The sequence below is a fragment of the Callorhinus ursinus genome, unplaced genomic scaffold (assembly GCF_003265705.2).
Source record: "Callorhinus ursinus isolate GAN/ISIS: 27379988/994484 unplaced genomic scaffold, GSC_fseal_2.0 scaffold8, whole genome shotgun sequence".
In the NCBI taxonomy this organism is placed as follows: Eukaryota; Metazoa; Chordata; class Mammalia; order Carnivora; family Otariidae; genus Callorhinus; species Callorhinus ursinus.
Genome location: NW_027397070.1, coordinates 65,381,105 through 65,398,798, shown reverse-complemented (window position 1 = coordinate 65,398,798; position 17,694 = coordinate 65,381,105). Strand labels below are relative to the sequence as shown.

At 34.3% G+C, this 17,694-nt stretch overlaps 1 protein-coding gene across 6 annotated transcripts in view; it reads right to left on the bottom strand.

Annotated features, from left to right (window-relative positions):
- The window catches only part of PAPOLA (poly(A) polymerase alpha), a 57,893-nt gene that overhangs the window by 22,600 nt on the left and 17,599 nt on the right, over positions 1 to 17,694 (bottom strand). For all 6 annotated transcript variants that reach the window (XM_025869396.2, XM_025869400.2, XM_025869395.2 and 3 more), the window contains exons 4-14: positions 16,264 to 16,345; positions 14,346 to 14,455; positions 13,844 to 13,897; positions 11,041 to 11,152; positions 10,239 to 10,328; positions 10,010 to 10,148; positions 8,398 to 8,470; positions 6,957 to 7,077; positions 5,921 to 6,005; positions 922 to 975; positions 284 to 403 (exon numbers count right to left, since the gene is read on the bottom strand). In XM_025869396.2, coding sequence (XP_025725181.1) covers positions 284 to 403; positions 922 to 975; positions 5,921 to 6,005; positions 6,957 to 7,077; positions 8,398 to 8,470; positions 10,010 to 10,148; positions 10,239 to 10,328; positions 11,041 to 11,152; positions 13,844 to 13,897; positions 14,346 to 14,455; positions 16,264 to 16,345 — 1,040 coding nt within the window. The remainder of the gene's footprint in view (positions 1 to 283; positions 404 to 921; positions 976 to 5,920; positions 6,006 to 6,956; positions 7,078 to 8,397; positions 8,471 to 10,009; positions 10,149 to 10,238; positions 10,329 to 11,040; positions 11,153 to 13,843; positions 13,898 to 14,345; positions 14,456 to 16,263; positions 16,346 to 17,694) is intronic.

The following is a 17,694-nucleotide window of genomic DNA, read 5'->3' as shown; positions in this document are numbered from 1 at the left end:
AAAAGGCAGATATGCAGAATTTGAACTCTAATTAGTTCACAGGTACCATCATTAGACTATTACCAGAGAAAACCATTTTAGTATTGATTTTTCTCAAGAAATAATTTGTCTCCTCAGTGTTTCTGATCTGGAAAACCTAATCTACTAATCTCAAATTGGTTTTGTGCCATATGTGATCAACAGAATGGTGACTCTAGTTATTAAAAACTGCCTATAGAAAGCTTCTATGAGTAAAAGTTAAAAAGGAGAGAAGGCAACTAGATTAAATTAGAAGACTGCTTACTTGTCAGGATTTTCTTTGGGTGCTGGAAATGACTGGGGATTCACATGAGCCAGTGTAATAAATTCATTCTTCTCCAAACTTCCAACCAGGATTCGGATTTTTGACTCCACCAAGCCCACCCTGAACAAATGTCACTTAGTATTAATGAAAATTCTGGTTAATTTAAAAAATAAAATAAAATGCACAAAGTCAAAATATGTTACCCAAAGCAGTAATATGAAGATCATACTTAAATACATGTGAGGGCAGTTCAACCATCTGAACTCCCATAGATAAAACCAGTCTTAGGCTCTAAACAAAAATGCTGAAGCAAAAACTGAGGAAGGATAATCAAGCCACATTTCAAACTAAGAAGGTTACAAAAGACATCCCTGCAAATATTTAAAGGAAAAAAATCAGTAAGCTAAAACAAAGCACTTTAAATATAGTTAATGATAAATGGATCTCCGTAAGGGAAACAAAAAACAAAGTTGTATACGGATCCCCAAATTCCTACACTTCCATTACAAGTAGTAAAGTTCCATTTATGAATAAAACCAGACTGGATGAAAGGACAAACTTTCTCCCATCTGCTGTGTTCTGTAGCTATCTGATTGATTTTTGCTTATTTTCTCTGTAAAGTCTAATCTTATACTCACCATTCTAGGCGTTGTTTTTCTGTTGGTGCACTTGCTAGAAGTACAATATAATGCCTTTGGAGATAAAGACAACATGCTATTTATTTTATTTAACTGCTTTGTGCTGGATATTAACACCCTAATGTAATAGCTTTGTTACAGTTACAGATCAGCAACAGTTTAGCAAGGGGGATTGCAATCTCAAAATGTACATAAAATCATAAAAGCTAAATACCACAAGTTTCTAACTATTGGTGAGTTTAATTCTTCTGAAAAAGAGTGATTTTATAAATTATCCCAAAGCAGCTTAATTCAAGAACAATGAATAAACACTAATTGATAGTTTGGTTCAAAGACTCCAGTGGAATGTTTTATATCTATAAGCTGCTCACTAAAATATAATCTACTATAACAAAGTTGTTTTAATAAAAACAATGCACCAAGGCTTTAGCCACAAAAACAGGATCACTAAGTATTCATATTACATCAGTAAGCTCAAAAATAGTTCAAACACACCATGCTTTTTAGCTCAAATAGGTAGCAAAAATTAAACTGAATACTGAAGACAGGCCTCATGATTTTTTTTCAAGTAACAGTATAAATTTCTATTAAAAAGCAGACATGACTAACATGAGAGCAAAGAAGAAATCTGATTTTTATGCAGAATCCAATCCCATTAAAGACAAGTTTTCATTTTACAAAATGCTATCAAAACTAAATACTATTTTAAATCTTTTTAAAACGATTTACAACTAAAATATAATTCATGTAATTTTATGATACTAAAAAAGTTCAGTCCAATATACTCTTCCACAGAACCCATTTCAGAGGTGCTGGAAGCCAAACTTCTCACCAGAACCTACCTCACAAGAAAGCAAACTGACATTACCTAGTATGGATACTAGTCTGAAAAACCAGAGTATGATGAAAATTTTTAAATTAGTTTACTCTTTTAAAAAAAAAAGGGCTGAAACCCTTATCTTTCACATCTTATAAATGAGGTTTCGGACCAAAACCAAATACCTGACATAGGCCAGGAAAAAACTATTAACCCCAGTTTAAATCAGCCATCAAAAAAGAGAGAGAGAGAGAGAGAGAGAGAGAAAGATATTTAGGCAAGGGACAGTGAAAATTTGGCAAGTTAAAGCATTTTTAACCATTCTTCCTTAAACTATTCCATTTGATTACTTATTATTTATGCTCATTAAGTATCTGAAAAATGGTTATGATTCTTCATAACTATGTAACCCAGGTATGAGACTTGTATATATACGTCATCTGTAATATAGGGTAATGCCTCTTAACTGGCAGGGGAAAAGTGACGCTCAAATGAGCTAACTTCAAGGACTTATCAAACTTACGGTAACGGAGGTAGTATGTATAAATATGAAAACATGTAGACAGATATGTGAATATGCAGCTCAAATCCATACAGACCAATACTTCCTTTACCACCAGTTTAAATTTGTTCAGCATTATTTGGATCAAACCAAATATACAGAACAAACAGATGGCTCAAATAAATAAAAGTCACATAAAAGCACTAAAAGCTCATGCATTTTACGTACACAGAAACCCACTCTGAGAGCCCTTAAATTCTCTTAAATGCACCAAAATCCTAACAAGCTCAGTAACCCGATTTCCAGTCCCTGGGAGATTGGAAATGGGCAGCTGGGGGCGGGGCGAAGGAAGATGGAGGAAGAGCTCTCTCGACAGAAGTGTAACAACTTACAACAGGAGACAACAAACTATAAAAAGCAGGCATGTACACAAAAACAAAAAAGCAAAGTTGTCTGCATTCACCTAGGACAGGGATAAGACTCTCAGTCTCTACTTTTACCACACTATTAAAATGGATGTTCTTAATTACCACCTGAGTCTTCAACAAATGATGCACAAATATTCTCTATTTACAAAGGCAAAACATACAATCCATTTGAACATAATTTTGTTGGAATTCAAAGTTTAAAGTTTTGAAGTTTAAAAAGTTCAACTTTGGCACTTATTGCAAAGAGGGGAGCCTGGGGGGCGTGGTTATGTCCTTTACTCAGCCACATTTAAGCAAAAAAAGGAGATATAAAATACAATAATTAAGCTTAATAGAAATAACCTGCCATTAGGAATCCATTTATAAAATGGAATCCATTTATACTCATCCAGCTAAGAAACTGAAACCAAAATACCAACCGAGTTTGTTAAGTTTTAAAAACCAGAACTGGTATTCAATTCCTAAGATCCCTATCAGAAAACATAGAGACCAAAAAAAGTATTTCTAAATTTAGACTACATATCTTTTTTATTGCTGCCCCAAAGAATGGGGATCTCCAATTTCCAACTGCCACCACCATTTATTTGCTCAAGACACTCAAATGCCTTCAGGAGACACTTTGAAGTCAATGCAATAGTCATTAACTTTTCCCCAAATTTAAAGATTTCCAGCTTCCAATAAAAAATTTTACTATAAAAATGTATCCCCAATGAATTAAAACCTATTTAAAAATTCCTAAGAACAATTTAGTGGTTTTATTACCTAAAAATTATTTACCCCCAAAAAACAGTATATAAGTAGGTTTCCTGGCCATTACATCACATTAATATTTTACCTAGGTAGATTATAGCTCAGATATGTTCACTAAAAATCTAATTATCTTAGAGAAAAATCCTTATAATTCCATCTTTAACTCAGGACCAAGAGTTAAAGTTCAGTATTTTATTAAGTTTTTAAAACATTTGAAGGCTAAATTATTCTATTCACACATACTCCTTGAAATTATAATTAATCTTACACCTTAGAGAACATGCTGGCCTCTTGCTATTATCTTTCCTCCTTCTTTTCCTAGTGAAATGGAATACCTGAAATAAGTATTCACCATTTCCTATGTCAATGATTTACTTCATTGCTACGTGTCAACTCGAATTATCTTAAAGGAAAAACATGAAAAATGTCTTCTTATATTTAAAATTGCACAAAGCAATGTTACCCCTTTTCCTTAAGGAACACTGAGATCTTCTGTTAGATGACTTTTCTACTTTTTAAGAAAACGGAATTTCCCCCATGCTTCCCTCCCTTCCAAGAATGACAGGCAGGTATATTACAATTTAAAATCCAATACATAACAAATGGCACTACTTTCAGGATATACTTCAAATAAGGCTAAACCAACTTTGACTCAAGAGAAAACGAAGCATTTCAATTCAGTTGTACAGCCAATTTGGGGAGTATTACATGTGATATGTTAAAAGAAAAATTCAAACCTGTGACTACCTCTACATTCTAATGATAGTAAGCACTAGATATTATAAAGAGGAAAACTTTTGGAGAAGTTAAAAATATAAATAGGATTCGGTATAGATAAAACTAGCCCATTATTGTCATGTTTTCAAATCTGTTTTCTCAGGACTCACAGCTAAAACTTAAATTTTTCTGATATAATTTCCTCTTGTTGTTACCTCCTCATACCTAATCATGCTTGAAGTCGTTTTTGATCATCTACAATGATTTGTTTCAAGAGAATTCAGTAAAGACAATAATCTATGACCTTTTACTCAGTCCACTGAAGCCCTTATAGGTACTATTTGGCATAAAGGATAGCTTAAAACTTCTAAAAGACAAAAGATTAAGCTTAAAAAAAAAAAAAACCTTCGGAAGTTCTAGTAATGCAAATTTATTCAAATAGATGACACTATCAAGGTTTCAACAATTAATCTTTCTTCAAGTGAAGGAAGCCACTTAAGTACTTTCAAGAACTTCATTCTACCCACCTTAGTCCTATGAGGAAGTGAAACAGGAAAAAGAATGAATCTAGCTTAGTCTTTGATTCTCAGGGATTAAGAGATGCTGATATTTTTCTATAAAACCAGTTTCTTCCTTATTCTCCATACAAGCAATTATGTACTTTGATGTTGTAGTTTCTTTTTAAATATCAGAATATATGTTTTATTAGTTTAAATGTTCAAAGGTACTTCCTCAACATCAGTTAAAATAAAAAACAAAAAATTATCTGCCAAATGGAAAAGCACAACTTACGGGGGAGTAAGTAGTAAACAAGAGCATTCAATGTTAAGCTATTTAAATATTAACTGACAGTGCAGTGCTCCCAGAACACAACAATTAAGCTGGCTCCATATTGCTTTTTCATGCAAAAGATACAGAAACAAAACACAGAGACATCATGAAGGTCATCATTCTTGTTTTTAATTGGGGAAATAGCATAAAGCAATCTTGCTTAGATTATTACAAAACACAATCCAACACAAGATCAAATGGTCAGGAAAGTTTCAAGCAATAAAGAAAAAAAAATTTAAGTGGGACTTTGGCAAGTTTTCAGCTCAGGGCAAATAAAAGTGCAAGTCCGTTTTTTTTTTTTAAAAAGTAAGATTTATTATAACTTACAATTTTCATCAAAACCAACACAATCAGGCGTTTAACCTGTACTAAGGTATTAAATCATTATATTAAAATCATTAGTAAAAAATATTACACCCACTTAGATTCCAAGAAATATCTGAAGGGGCTTTATTAACATTAGGGTAAAATGGTAGGCCAATCATGTGCTAGAACTATTGGAAACACTTTACTGACTCTATGTTGACATTTTATAAGCTCTGCCTATGGTTATATAGAATCTCAACAGTAAGTTTCCAGAACTGGCTGAAAATACTTCGTTTCCTAAGAGAGAACAGTAACTGCAGATTTTAACTGCTCACTCCTTTGCCAAGGCATACGGATTGAGAGTTCTGGTGATGACTTAAGACGCCTACAGAAGTGATGTTGCTACAAACGTAGGAGTTTGGTTATACCAGGCAGCAAACTATAAGGGCTACACTTCACCCCGACAAAGAAAAAAGAAAGGGTTTACTAAAAACAGTACACCCTCTGTGACAGGAAGGAAAATTCTATGGAAGATGTTTAAAGGAAAATTAAAAACTACATTAGTCTAGCAAGAGGAGATGTCACATATGCTACCATGAAACCATTACTTAAGAGAGCAACATGTCTGACATGCCTTAAAATACATACTTGTACTTTTGAAAGAAGTTTGGAGCTTCAAAAAGTTTGGACCACTCTGCCTTACTCAGCAAAATTTCATCTGTGATAGCAAGACCTAAATTAAAAACATATTAAAATGTTGGCATGCTTCAGTCTAACAATCTAGAATTTTAAAGATCTTAAACATACCACATGCATTCACTATAATCCTAAAATCATTAATTTTAACAAATAGCAATTTCAGCCTATGACTTTAGAGCAGAGATTTTTACATACATACACACTTTTCAAAAAGCTGGAGTTTTTGAGAGCCAAATTTCTGGTAAATTACCATTACTCTAAATGCCATGCTCATAGGATGACTCTTTCCAAAAACTGAAGCACTGGAGTTAACCAAGAAAGAAAAATTTCCCATAAGCTGAGTCTTGCCTTTCTAAAAACAAGCTTCCTGATGTTTCTAAGCAACATTCTCCCATGAAGAGCCTCTTCAGACTACAGAAAAGAATTTTACACTGAGTTTGAAGTTGGTAGTGGTACAGCTAATTGTTTCCATGACTATTATCAATCAAATCAAATAATCCTGTTTCAGCTACTTCCCTCAAAGACCTTTTTTGGCAATGAAATTAGAACAGTACTACTGGGATTCAGAAAGTTTAGAGGTTCTTCCAAAATAATAGGCACTTTGGCCCCAATCCTGCTCAAAGTTCTTTTCAAGTATATAGCTTGCTAAAAGCATCTCTCAGGTCACCCAGTGGAGACAAACTGGTAGCATTTTAAAACTTTACATGGCAACTGTACAGCACTAAGGCAGCCCATAAAGGGCCAGCTAAGGGGATAGCTTTAAACTGGTTAGCTTTCTAGCAGATAACCAAAAATACTTTGCCTCAAAGGAATTAAACTGAGTTTTTCAAGTCAATTCTCAAATATATACTGTAATCAATCAATAAACACCAAAACCCACTTCAGTGAATGCTTTCTTCATTTTAAACTGCATAGCCAACTACTGGGTCTACAATGGTATGTAGATCCTTTGTGTATAAAGGAGAGCATAAGGATAAACACTTACCTTGTTTAAACTCCTCAACCATGACCATCCGTGTTGAAACGGACACATTGTACGTGGAGTTCTGTTGTGGGTATGCTGGTGTAATTATAGGCATAAGATGGTACCTATCACTGGGGTTTACCTACATACAACAACAGCCAATCAGTTTCTTCAAGTACATATGCAACAGATACTTGGACTTTTTATCCCTTGTTAAACTGAACCAATGATTAAATTTTATTTCATTCATAGCTGGAGTTGAGAAAGAAAAACCATGTAAGGCGACATTGTTTTTATAGGAATTCTTCAGAGAATCAGAGATTTGGTCTAAACTGAAGATTTGATCATTTGGGCATGACTATTCTGGCAACCTTACTAGAAATAGTGTGCCTGTCAAGCAAAAAAGGTTCTAGTTGAGCATCTATTGATGTTTAGTTTTTCTTTTTTCAACAACAGAAATGGGGATGCACACACAATTACACTTTTCAGAAATGTCATACTAAATAGTGTTCTCTCCAAAACAAATTTTAAACAAGATGGAAACAGTTTTAATATACCATTGACTTATAGGAAGTATAAGCTTCTTAACACATGCTGAGGCTATATTATCCGTGTTATTTTAAGAAAAAATGAAATGATTTAATAACTTAATCTGTATACTAATGATAAGTGACATATTTCCACGAAGGAAACTGTAAATTCAAATCCTTCCAAAATTAAATGCCTGAGGCTTGGAAAACTTGAAAACAGATAGCTTGATGTAATTAACAGACTTAAAACTGACTTAATTTTCAATACTGCAGTAAGATAGGAAACTAATAGAAAAATAGAATTTTATAGACCTAAAAAAAGCCTTACTGAAACCTGTATTTCTTTTATCAATTAATAAAGTGCATGTTGGTAACATTTAAACTGAGTAAGCGGTAAAGGTCGTAACTTCCCAAAAAGCGGAACAGAAGCTCTTCTTTTATCCCAACCAGGTTTTTGTAATCTGAAATATCCAAACCAATTTTTACAATTACATCATAGTAATTAGAGTGATACTGCTTAGAAGTTATCTGCCACATGTAAACGTTAAACAGTTTTCCTAACACAACCCAATTTTAACAGAATATTTAGATCAAATAAAAAAATACAGGGATTTTGAGTATCCTTTTATTTTTTTTTTAAGCACAAATGCCCACACAAACTTTGACTTACAAGGTAGTTCTATATAGAATAAATTAAAATGTTAGTGAACTTGATATTATAAACTATGTACAATTAAAAGGAGTTTACAGGGTACATAATTATGCTTCTCACATCAGAGGACAATTATAGTTGAGGTTATCTAAAAGAAAGTGTAATACGGACATGTCCACTCATACATAAAAGGATGGGAAGTCTCCCTGAAGATTATGCAGATGATTTTTACTTGTTATTGCACAGTGCGAATTTGTAGGGGAAAAAATAATACACTAACCCTTGGGTCCCATACAGGCAAATTAAGATTGCATTCTTCAGGCTGTTTCAATAGCACTGGATTTGGCCATTCCCTGTTTAAAAAGATTGTAGCACTTGATAAGACTATTGGATATTACCATCTAAACGTATTTTGTTAAACATACAGCATTTGTGAATGTGAGCCTTCTTCATTCATTTTGCCCTCTTGATATATATAATATTTTATGTCTATCTGTTGATGTTAATACTACCCGAAGTACTTTTCCTCTAACTATACTTAAACCATTTGGCAGCTTTCTCAGGCTGGTAAGTCACACATCTTCTCTGCCTCTCAAAGAACTGATAAAGCACTATTTAAATAAAAAAGTACTATCCCAAGACACCCAATGTGTTCACCTCAACCTTCAACAGGATAAACCCTTCTTGAAAGACAAAAATCCTATTCTCACACTGGCTATATCCAAAGACAAGTGAGGGTGAAAAAGTTAACTCATTTAGGCAAAGGAGTATGAATAATTAGAGACTGATTAGGAAAATTTTATCTCACAACCTAAAGGTTCTAACATGAATATGTGTGATGAAACTTTGTGACGTGAATAACATTGTTTTCAAGACGCATTCTTCAAGTTAGCTACCTCAGTCTTTTATGGAAGAGATTAAAAATTGGAAAATATTTTCCATCCTTAGTAGCAAGCTTAGCTTCTCAGAAATATTATTTGCTATGTATGTGTAGCATTACAGAAATTCTGACATCCTTTAGTCAATCTCATCAAAACTGATTATATATGATTAAGCACTACCAAATCTATAAATAAGAGAATGTGTACTGAAAAGTGGGGCACAGTTCTAAATTATAAAATTATTTCCAATAATTTAAATTTGTATAAAATCACTAAAAAAACTATTTTTGCAGCGGGAGGAGGTACAGGGGTTGGCAGGTATAGAGCGGGAAGAAAAATCTCTAAGATCAATTTGATTAAAAACCAAGAAACCTTTTAGGCCAAAGCAACTAATATGAATTGGCAATAATTTTTTATCTTACTTTTCTTAAAAGAAATAATGATTGACAAATGTGAACATACTGAAATGAGGAAGCTTTAAAAAACAAACTCTCCTGAGTTAAGGACTGACCTCAAAGGGATGACAAAATTGCTATTTTTCACACTTATAGCTATTCTTAAAAGCTTTTTATATACAATTACATTTTTAATATTTTACCAAAGATAAATGGGCAGCTGAAAGCAAAAAAATAATTCCAAGAAACTAATGACCTATCGATTTAGAAAAATCCAAAGAGCATAAGAAGTGGTATATATAAGTTTTATCCAAACTTCCTAAAACTGATATAAGTTCATTGGATTTTAGCAGACATGACAGCTAAAATTCAGGGTTTATTTAGAGGATAAGGAAGCACAAAAAAGCACCTGCCTTACTACCCTGGGAAAGCTAGGGAAAAGGAAAGGAATTTAGGTTTGCCATTTTATACACAACATGATCTCCCCAAAGCTACCTAAATGGCTACATTATGAACTAAAATTTGAATCTGAAACCAGCTGCAGAAATGTCATAGAAATAAGACTAAACTTCAGTGTCTACAATCAATTTTATTTTAATATAATCTAAACACATACCATTTAGAAAATACCAAGAAAAATTTATGTACAAGAGTTGATGCTATTGCATTTGGATAAAGCTGGCAAGTTCTTGCTACTAGCATAGCCCAGGAAACACCACCGAGGAAACCTAATATATTGGAATAGATGTTGTGGCCTGTTGATAAGGGAAAAGCAAAAAGAAAAGTTAGTGTTGAACAAAAGCTGAAACATCTTTAATAAGCTAGCCAACAAATTCTGAACTCACGTTTGGCCCACAGTTTGATAGCTCTCAGAGTTAACCTGAAGTTGTCAATGTTTGGTACTAGATGTAAAATTTCATCGGTTACCCTGCAACCTGATTAACAGGGAGTGAAAAAACAACGTTAAATCATCAAAAGTTTAATGATAATATTTCTTTTCAATTTTCTAAGACTGATGTCAAACTTAAATAAAAACTTATTTCATAGAATCAGTAACATTAATTAATAAAAAGGCAAATAAAAAATCTAATAAAACTTTTATTGCAAATAAAAAGTCTAAAATTTTTATCTCCTATCACAAATGTATCACAAAGAATCTGTAATCTGCCTAATCTCAAACTTTCATCATATAATTAAAACTTCTTCCAGTCGGGATATACTGACAAGGGTTTAATCCACTTAAGTTTGCAAGAATTGTTCTTGCCAGGGCACGGCAACAGCAATGTAAATACAAGAGTGTTCAGAAGTAACCCCTTTAAATACAACAGCTGAAAAGGTTACAAAGAATATCATGATCACAATTAATTAGGGTTATGCCGTGAAACCTAAACCACTAGTAAGAGAGCACAAATGTTAGTCTTTAAATGTCCCAGGAAGAAAAGAAATAACCGTGCAAGAAACTGGTGAGTAAAATAAATTACCATATACCCCTCTGCAGTCTTAACTATTAAGTAAAGCATATTTTATTTGACTCACTATGGGTAAACAGTGTGGCTATAAAAAGCTCCATTATAAAATCTGAGTTAAAAACTATTTCCTATTTGACAAAAACTGCTACTATGCAAATGGAAGTAGGTTTTAACATACCGTTAAGACTTCTTATGCATCTTATATCTAAATTCTTAAGCAGACTGTCATCTCGTAAGTCCAAGTCTTCTGGAATAGTCTGCAGTGCTAGTCTTGCAAACAAAATATCAATCTAAAACAAAAACAAAACTTAATATTCCATATCCATCAAACTATTTTTAAGGCATTTCTTTAACAAAGAATACTCTTTAAAGCCAGGATCTTCTCATCAACTATAAACACGACAATGCCTCCAAAAGTCCAAAGTCCAATAATGTGTATCATAGGTATTTTAATCAGATGTTAAAACATGGCACCATGAAAGAGAACTTGAATAAATACCTACTTGTCATTTTAATCAGGCTTACTAAGTTTGATTTACTAAGTCTACTAATGCATCTACTGGATATACTAAATTTGTTAATGTATCTACTAGACTATTTAAAATTAACTGTTTAGTTCTCCATCTATATAAATTATGAATTGACTATATATTAAAAGGTGCCCAAATATAAGGCCAACATCCTTATATTTAGCCCAAATATACCTGCCAGTAAAAAGGGGGTTCCTTACATTTAAGACCTTACATATCTATAACATTACAGTAGGACTCCCAACTTAGTTTTGACAAAATAGGAACAAAAATAAACACTAGCTAATCTTGAAGGCTTACAGAATGCAACTGACAAACCACCCCCGCCCCTGCCCCCGCCCTGCTTTTAAGTAGGCTCCACGCCCAGTGAGGAGCCCAATGCAGGGCCCGAACTCCTATCCCTGAGATCAAGACCTAAGCTGAGACCAAGAGTCCGACACAACCAACGGAGCTATACAGGTGCCCCTCCCTTTTTTCCAAGGAAAGGTGAGGGTGTGAACAAACTTAGCATGGATTTGGTCATTATTCCTGAGGGTATGATTTCACGGTTCCAAAACTTTGGATGCTGCCAGAAGTAAGCCTTTTAGAATATCACTTTAGAAGGCAGTATTTTAAAAGAGCTTACTGTGGGCGCCTGGGTGGCTCAGTTGGTTAAGCGACTGCCTTCGGCTCAGGTCATGATCCTGGAGTCCCGGGATCGAGTCCCGCACTGGGCTCCCTGCTCAGCAGGGAGTCTGCTTCTCCCTCTGACCCTCTTCCCTCTCGTGCTTTCTATCTCTCATTCTCTCTCTCTCTCAAATAAATAAATAAAATCTTTTTTAAAAATAAATAAATAAAAAAATAAAAGAGCTTACTGTGAAAAATCATTTAAAACATACACCTACAAAATAGAAAAACAGCTGTACACTTTTATAAATAATTAATTAACTTGAGGTATAGCAAAAACGTTCCAATGAAAGTTTCCAAAGTCCAGTAGCTCCCCCAATTTAGACAGAAATAAAAATTATGTGCTTAACAGGTAACTCAAAAGCAAGTCAACAGAGATTGCCATTTTAAGTAGGATAAAGTGATTTTTCAAATGTTCTAATGTAAACACATTCCCTAAAACAGTGTTATTTTTATATACAATGTATGGACAGGAAACTAACACATTAAATATTTCAAGTAACCATCTGACTTTCATCTCCATCCTGAAAAGTTCACACAATTCAGTTGGGTCTTCCACAAAAAAACCAATCCCCCCTTCTTTGGTAATGTTCTTTTGGGGAAAGCAGGACATTGCCTTACCTTACAGATTGTTTTATATTTATTTAAGCACTGACAGCAAAATCTACCTGAACTTGACAATCCTTTACTAAATTTAACATTTTATGTCTACTTAATTAAGGTTACTCATCGACTTTTCAAGGAAGACAGAGCTGGGCATCTTTATGCAGCAGTTAAAGAAGTCGCCTTTTTTTGCAAAACAATGAAGTATTATTCTTCCAGTTTCCAAAATTTTACAATCTTCACTATCAGTGACTTTCCAGAACTATTATATATGACAGAAATAACATAAATAAGTGAAGTTGCTTTACTGTCTTATCAGCTTTGTTCCAACTGCCTTCACTACAACTGCTGTGGAGAACAGCAGACAGAAATGAGTATCATCTCAAGAATCTGAACTCATAAATCCTCCCCTACCAGAAAATATCTCAGCATACACACTATCAGGTCACAGTTTTCTCTCAACTTCTTAAATATTTAATTTAAATGATGTCAAGGCAGAGTTCCATGTGCAAAAAATACTACCTTAATAAGACTAAAAGTATATAAATTTGCAAATGGAAAACCTACTGAGTAAAGAGTTTTGTAACAGCATTTCATAGTCAATGTTTAATTATTTCTGTCTATATTTTAGCTCTTAATTTCATGAGGCTCTTTGAAAAAAGACGAAGGGGCAGCTGGGTGGCTCAGTCGGTTGCACATCATACTCTTAATCTCAGAATCCTGGGATCGAGCCCAATGTCCGTGGCTCAGCTGACAGTCTGTCTGAGATTCTCTCCCTCTCCCTCTGCCCTTCCCCCAGCACGTCTCTCTCGCTAAAATAAATAAATCTCTTTGAAAAAACAAAAAAAACCCACACACACACAACACTAAAACTGGGCTGCCTGGGTGGCTCAGTCGGTCAAGCGTCTAATTCCTGATTTTGGCCCAGATCATGATCTCAGGGTCATGAGACTGAGCCCAGCATGGAGCCTGCTTAGGATTCTCTTTCTCCCTTCCTACTCCCTCTAAAAAAATAAAATTAAAAAAATAAAAAAGACTAGAACTGATATTCTACAAAGAACAGAGTCACTTCTATTAAAAAAATTGTTAATATCACATCAACTTACCAATTAAAATAATTTCTTAACCTACATCAATCAACATTACACAGAGCAAGAACTGTCTATTTGAATTGTATCTTACCTCTATCCCATCAAAACACAGTTTGATAACTGGTACAAATGCCTCTTCAACAGCCTGTAAGAAAATTAAGTAAGTTCAGTGTCTCTGAAACTACAGATCAGACCTATACTAGTTTTAGTACTTTTAAGTGAATGAGACATTTGAAATTGTTTAAACATAATTTAGCATAATGCCTGACACAGACTAGGTTCTCAACAACTAGCTTTAACACACTAGGCTCTTGAATCAGATAAACCTAGGTTTAAATCCTTGATTTCTGCCACTCAGATGTAATTCGTGGCCACACTGCTTAGTATTTATTCTTTTTGCCTTATTTCCTACTCTGAACATGAGATGAAATTTATTTTAGGCTTGTAAAGAATAAAATGCAAGCATACATGTTAAGCCCTTGAAAGGGTCTGGTAAATTGCAATAGTTCAATAAATGACAGCTATACCATAAAATTTGCTCAATTTCACTAATTTTTATAACTCCTCCCCTTTCACCCCAAACATTTACGCACTCTTAAATCTTTTACTTCTTCCTGTAATTTCAACTTATCATAGAATGAGGTGAAAAAGTCACTTCGATCAACATGTCTTGGTGCAACACACAACGCATCAATATCGGCACCTAAAAAAAATTAAGCCCATCAACCACTAATTACTATTACAAGAAAATTATTTTGCATCTTATCATGGCAGTACTTGATGTTGAGAATCTGTTAACATTATATAGTGAGCCTCTAAAAATGTGCCCTTCCCCTTAAAAAACATTACTGGTCAGTATAGGAAAAACATGATACTAATTGACGGGATATCTTTTTTCCTGCAGCATCCTCTATTTGTAGTGGCCCAGGTGACCTGGGAGTCAGAGAAAAGTGACTCAGATAGGACTTTCATGTTAAAGAGAGGGAACTATTCAAGAATATACCCAACATTTTGATGTCATTGTCACAGCCATGTTCATTAGCAAACCAAAACAAAAAAAGTGTTTTTTTCCTCACACATTATGTGAGTAGTGTTTATAGGCATCTATCTGGGCCCCTAAATGGGACCTACAGAATAAACTCCAAAAAGGATCACTGGCAAGAACCCAAAGAGGCACACCATGGTAAGATATTTGTTACTAATTTAGTGCTTGAGAGGAGGCCAGCCTTGAGTGCATAGGGGGAACACAACAAAGACGATGTAAATCAATAACTGGGATCATAAAAGGGAGAGATCAATGTGGAATCAGGTCAACACAGTCACTTCCCTAGAAGACTCAACATCTAAGGCACCACTCTGAAGGCTGTACAGTCAGCATATACGCGAAGGGAGACAAGCACACAGTGCACAGGACACATCAAAAGCAAATGCACTAACTACTACCGGCACGGGGCAGTGGGGGATGCGGACGAGGAAAAATGTCAGAACAGAGAGAACACTGTCCTGACAGATACTTTTAACAAGGAAGTCAGTGGTTAATGGCTGAAGAATCCTAGTTCTGCCAAGAGATGGCTGGGAGACACTGTTCAAGCCTACTGCCTCTGTAAGTCTCAGACTTCTATGTTACATGAGAATAAGAAAACTGAGGAACAAATGAGATAACGAAGACCAAAAGCTTATTATTAGCTCAGTGCCCAGCAAAAAAGTCCAATAAATGTTCTCTGCCATGCTAACATTTTCACTGTGTATTTATTTGCCTAAGATAAGTACAAAGCAAGAAAACACTGACAGTAATCACCAATGGCTGCAGATACACTGTTGTGGTGTGGTTTTTGCTCAACTGTATTTTACAACTATTAAAAAAAAGCACAGGGAAAAGAAAATCCACAGGTCTTTATAAGAGGCTTGCATTCGTTTTTGTTCTGCTTTCCTGACTTGATATTCTTCAGGTAGAGGAAATGATAGAGAGCAGCACTGTCCGAAAGAGCTCTCCACCGGGGAAGGGGAAAGGGGAAAGGTTTTCTCTCTGCACTTTGCTGCACAGTAACCACCAGCCACCATGTTACTGATCTAAAAATGCGACCACTTCTGCTGAGGCACTGACTTACTTCTTAATTAAGCTGAAGTACAGTTGACATACAATGTTGTATCAGCCTCAGGTGTACAACACCTGATTCCACAAGTCTATACACTATGTTCTGCTCACCACTCTAAGTGCAGTTACCACCTCTTTCTATACAAGGTCGTTAACATACTACTGACTATATTCCCTGTGCTGTACAGAACTGCCTTTTTTAATTTAAGTAAATTAAAATACCATATTGGTCAGTGCAGGTTTAAGAAGGCATCTTTTTTATCTTCTTAACCAACTTTAGGCTCCTTGAGGTACTCTATCTTCCAAACAAACTCACTAAGCTGTATGCTACGCAAGAAACTGCAATGAATGGGTCATTATGATTTTTAAGAACTAAAAAGAGTATTCCTTCTCAAGATAATTAAAACAGTATTTACCTTTTGTATGTACTCCTAATCTGTAAGATCCAAATGTAAAAATTTTTCCTCCAACATTTTCAATTACAGATTGTGGAAGATTCTGTTTAAACAAACAAGAAATGGATATTCTATCAGTGGAGAACAAAAGAAATTATTTCAAATAGCACTATATAATAATTAAAAAAAAACAAACAAGAATTCAGTGCAAATTTATGGAGGGTAAACAAACTCTGTAAGCTTTACCAAATACCAGGCCTTCATATACCAACCAATTTTGAAATAAAAGCAATTTCCAACTTTTAGTGAACGTTCTTTAGTGACCCACACCATTTTAGAATTTTGCCATTTCTGGAAACTGCTATAAAAGAGGACTATCATACAGGAGAGCATGTGATTCCATAGCAGTAATGTTAGAAGCAGATTTTATTCATGACCAATATGCTGCACATATCACGAATGTTAGACTATAACAAAAACACATATTCTGATTGCTTAAAAAATTACATTCAATGATTATACTGAATATTCCACAGTACATTAGATATAATTTTACCACGTCAAAAGTGACTTTAAGGCCAATACTGCTACATAATAGTTTAGATTTCCAAAAGGCTTTGGTGGGATGACTTTGAACAGAACTAAAACTTACTGATAGTTTCTTAGAGTAGAAACACCAAGAAAAAGGAGAAAGGAAAGCATTTAAAAATCATCTTCCTGACCCTGGTACTACTGTAAAGTACTATGGTGAGTACTTAATGCCACTGGTGGTAAGGATGATACCTGTCCAAACAAAAAACAATTTTAATGTGTGCTTGGTCAATGTTTCTCTTCACTTTCTAATTCCTCAGTAAAGTCTTATTCAGTACCAAAACACCAATCACTCCTCCTCACCTCCCCCAAGTAACATAAATGGAAGTGTTACTTCATACTTCAAGAACCTTAAAAATAAATTATAAAGATTCAGGGACTCCCTTGTTTTTTGAGGGCACATTTAATCATCACTTATACAAAAAGGACCATCTAGATATATAACATTTTTCTTCCTACATTCAGAAATCTAAAAACCTCAATTGCAAAGTTGTCCTGGTTATTTAAATTAAGCCAGCAAGATGTTGCAGGAATAGGCCTACAAAGGGAGTTAGGAAGAAACTACCTGAGATCAATGATCTACGGACTTTTCTAGTAAAACAAATCTTTTGGATACGTACACTCTAAAGAACTGTCCACTATAGTGTGAAATATATATAGGTATATATAATGCAATATAGCTAGCTAGGCTGAGGAACTGGATATTTAATTTTAGATCATTTAAACAGAAACAGCCATATGTCATTAATGGCTACTGTATATGGGCACGTGTGTACACATTAGTATGTTTATAGCTATTTTAATAATTTTAACCCAGAAATTAAGATTCCTTAATTCAGGTCACAGAAAAATAAATTGCAA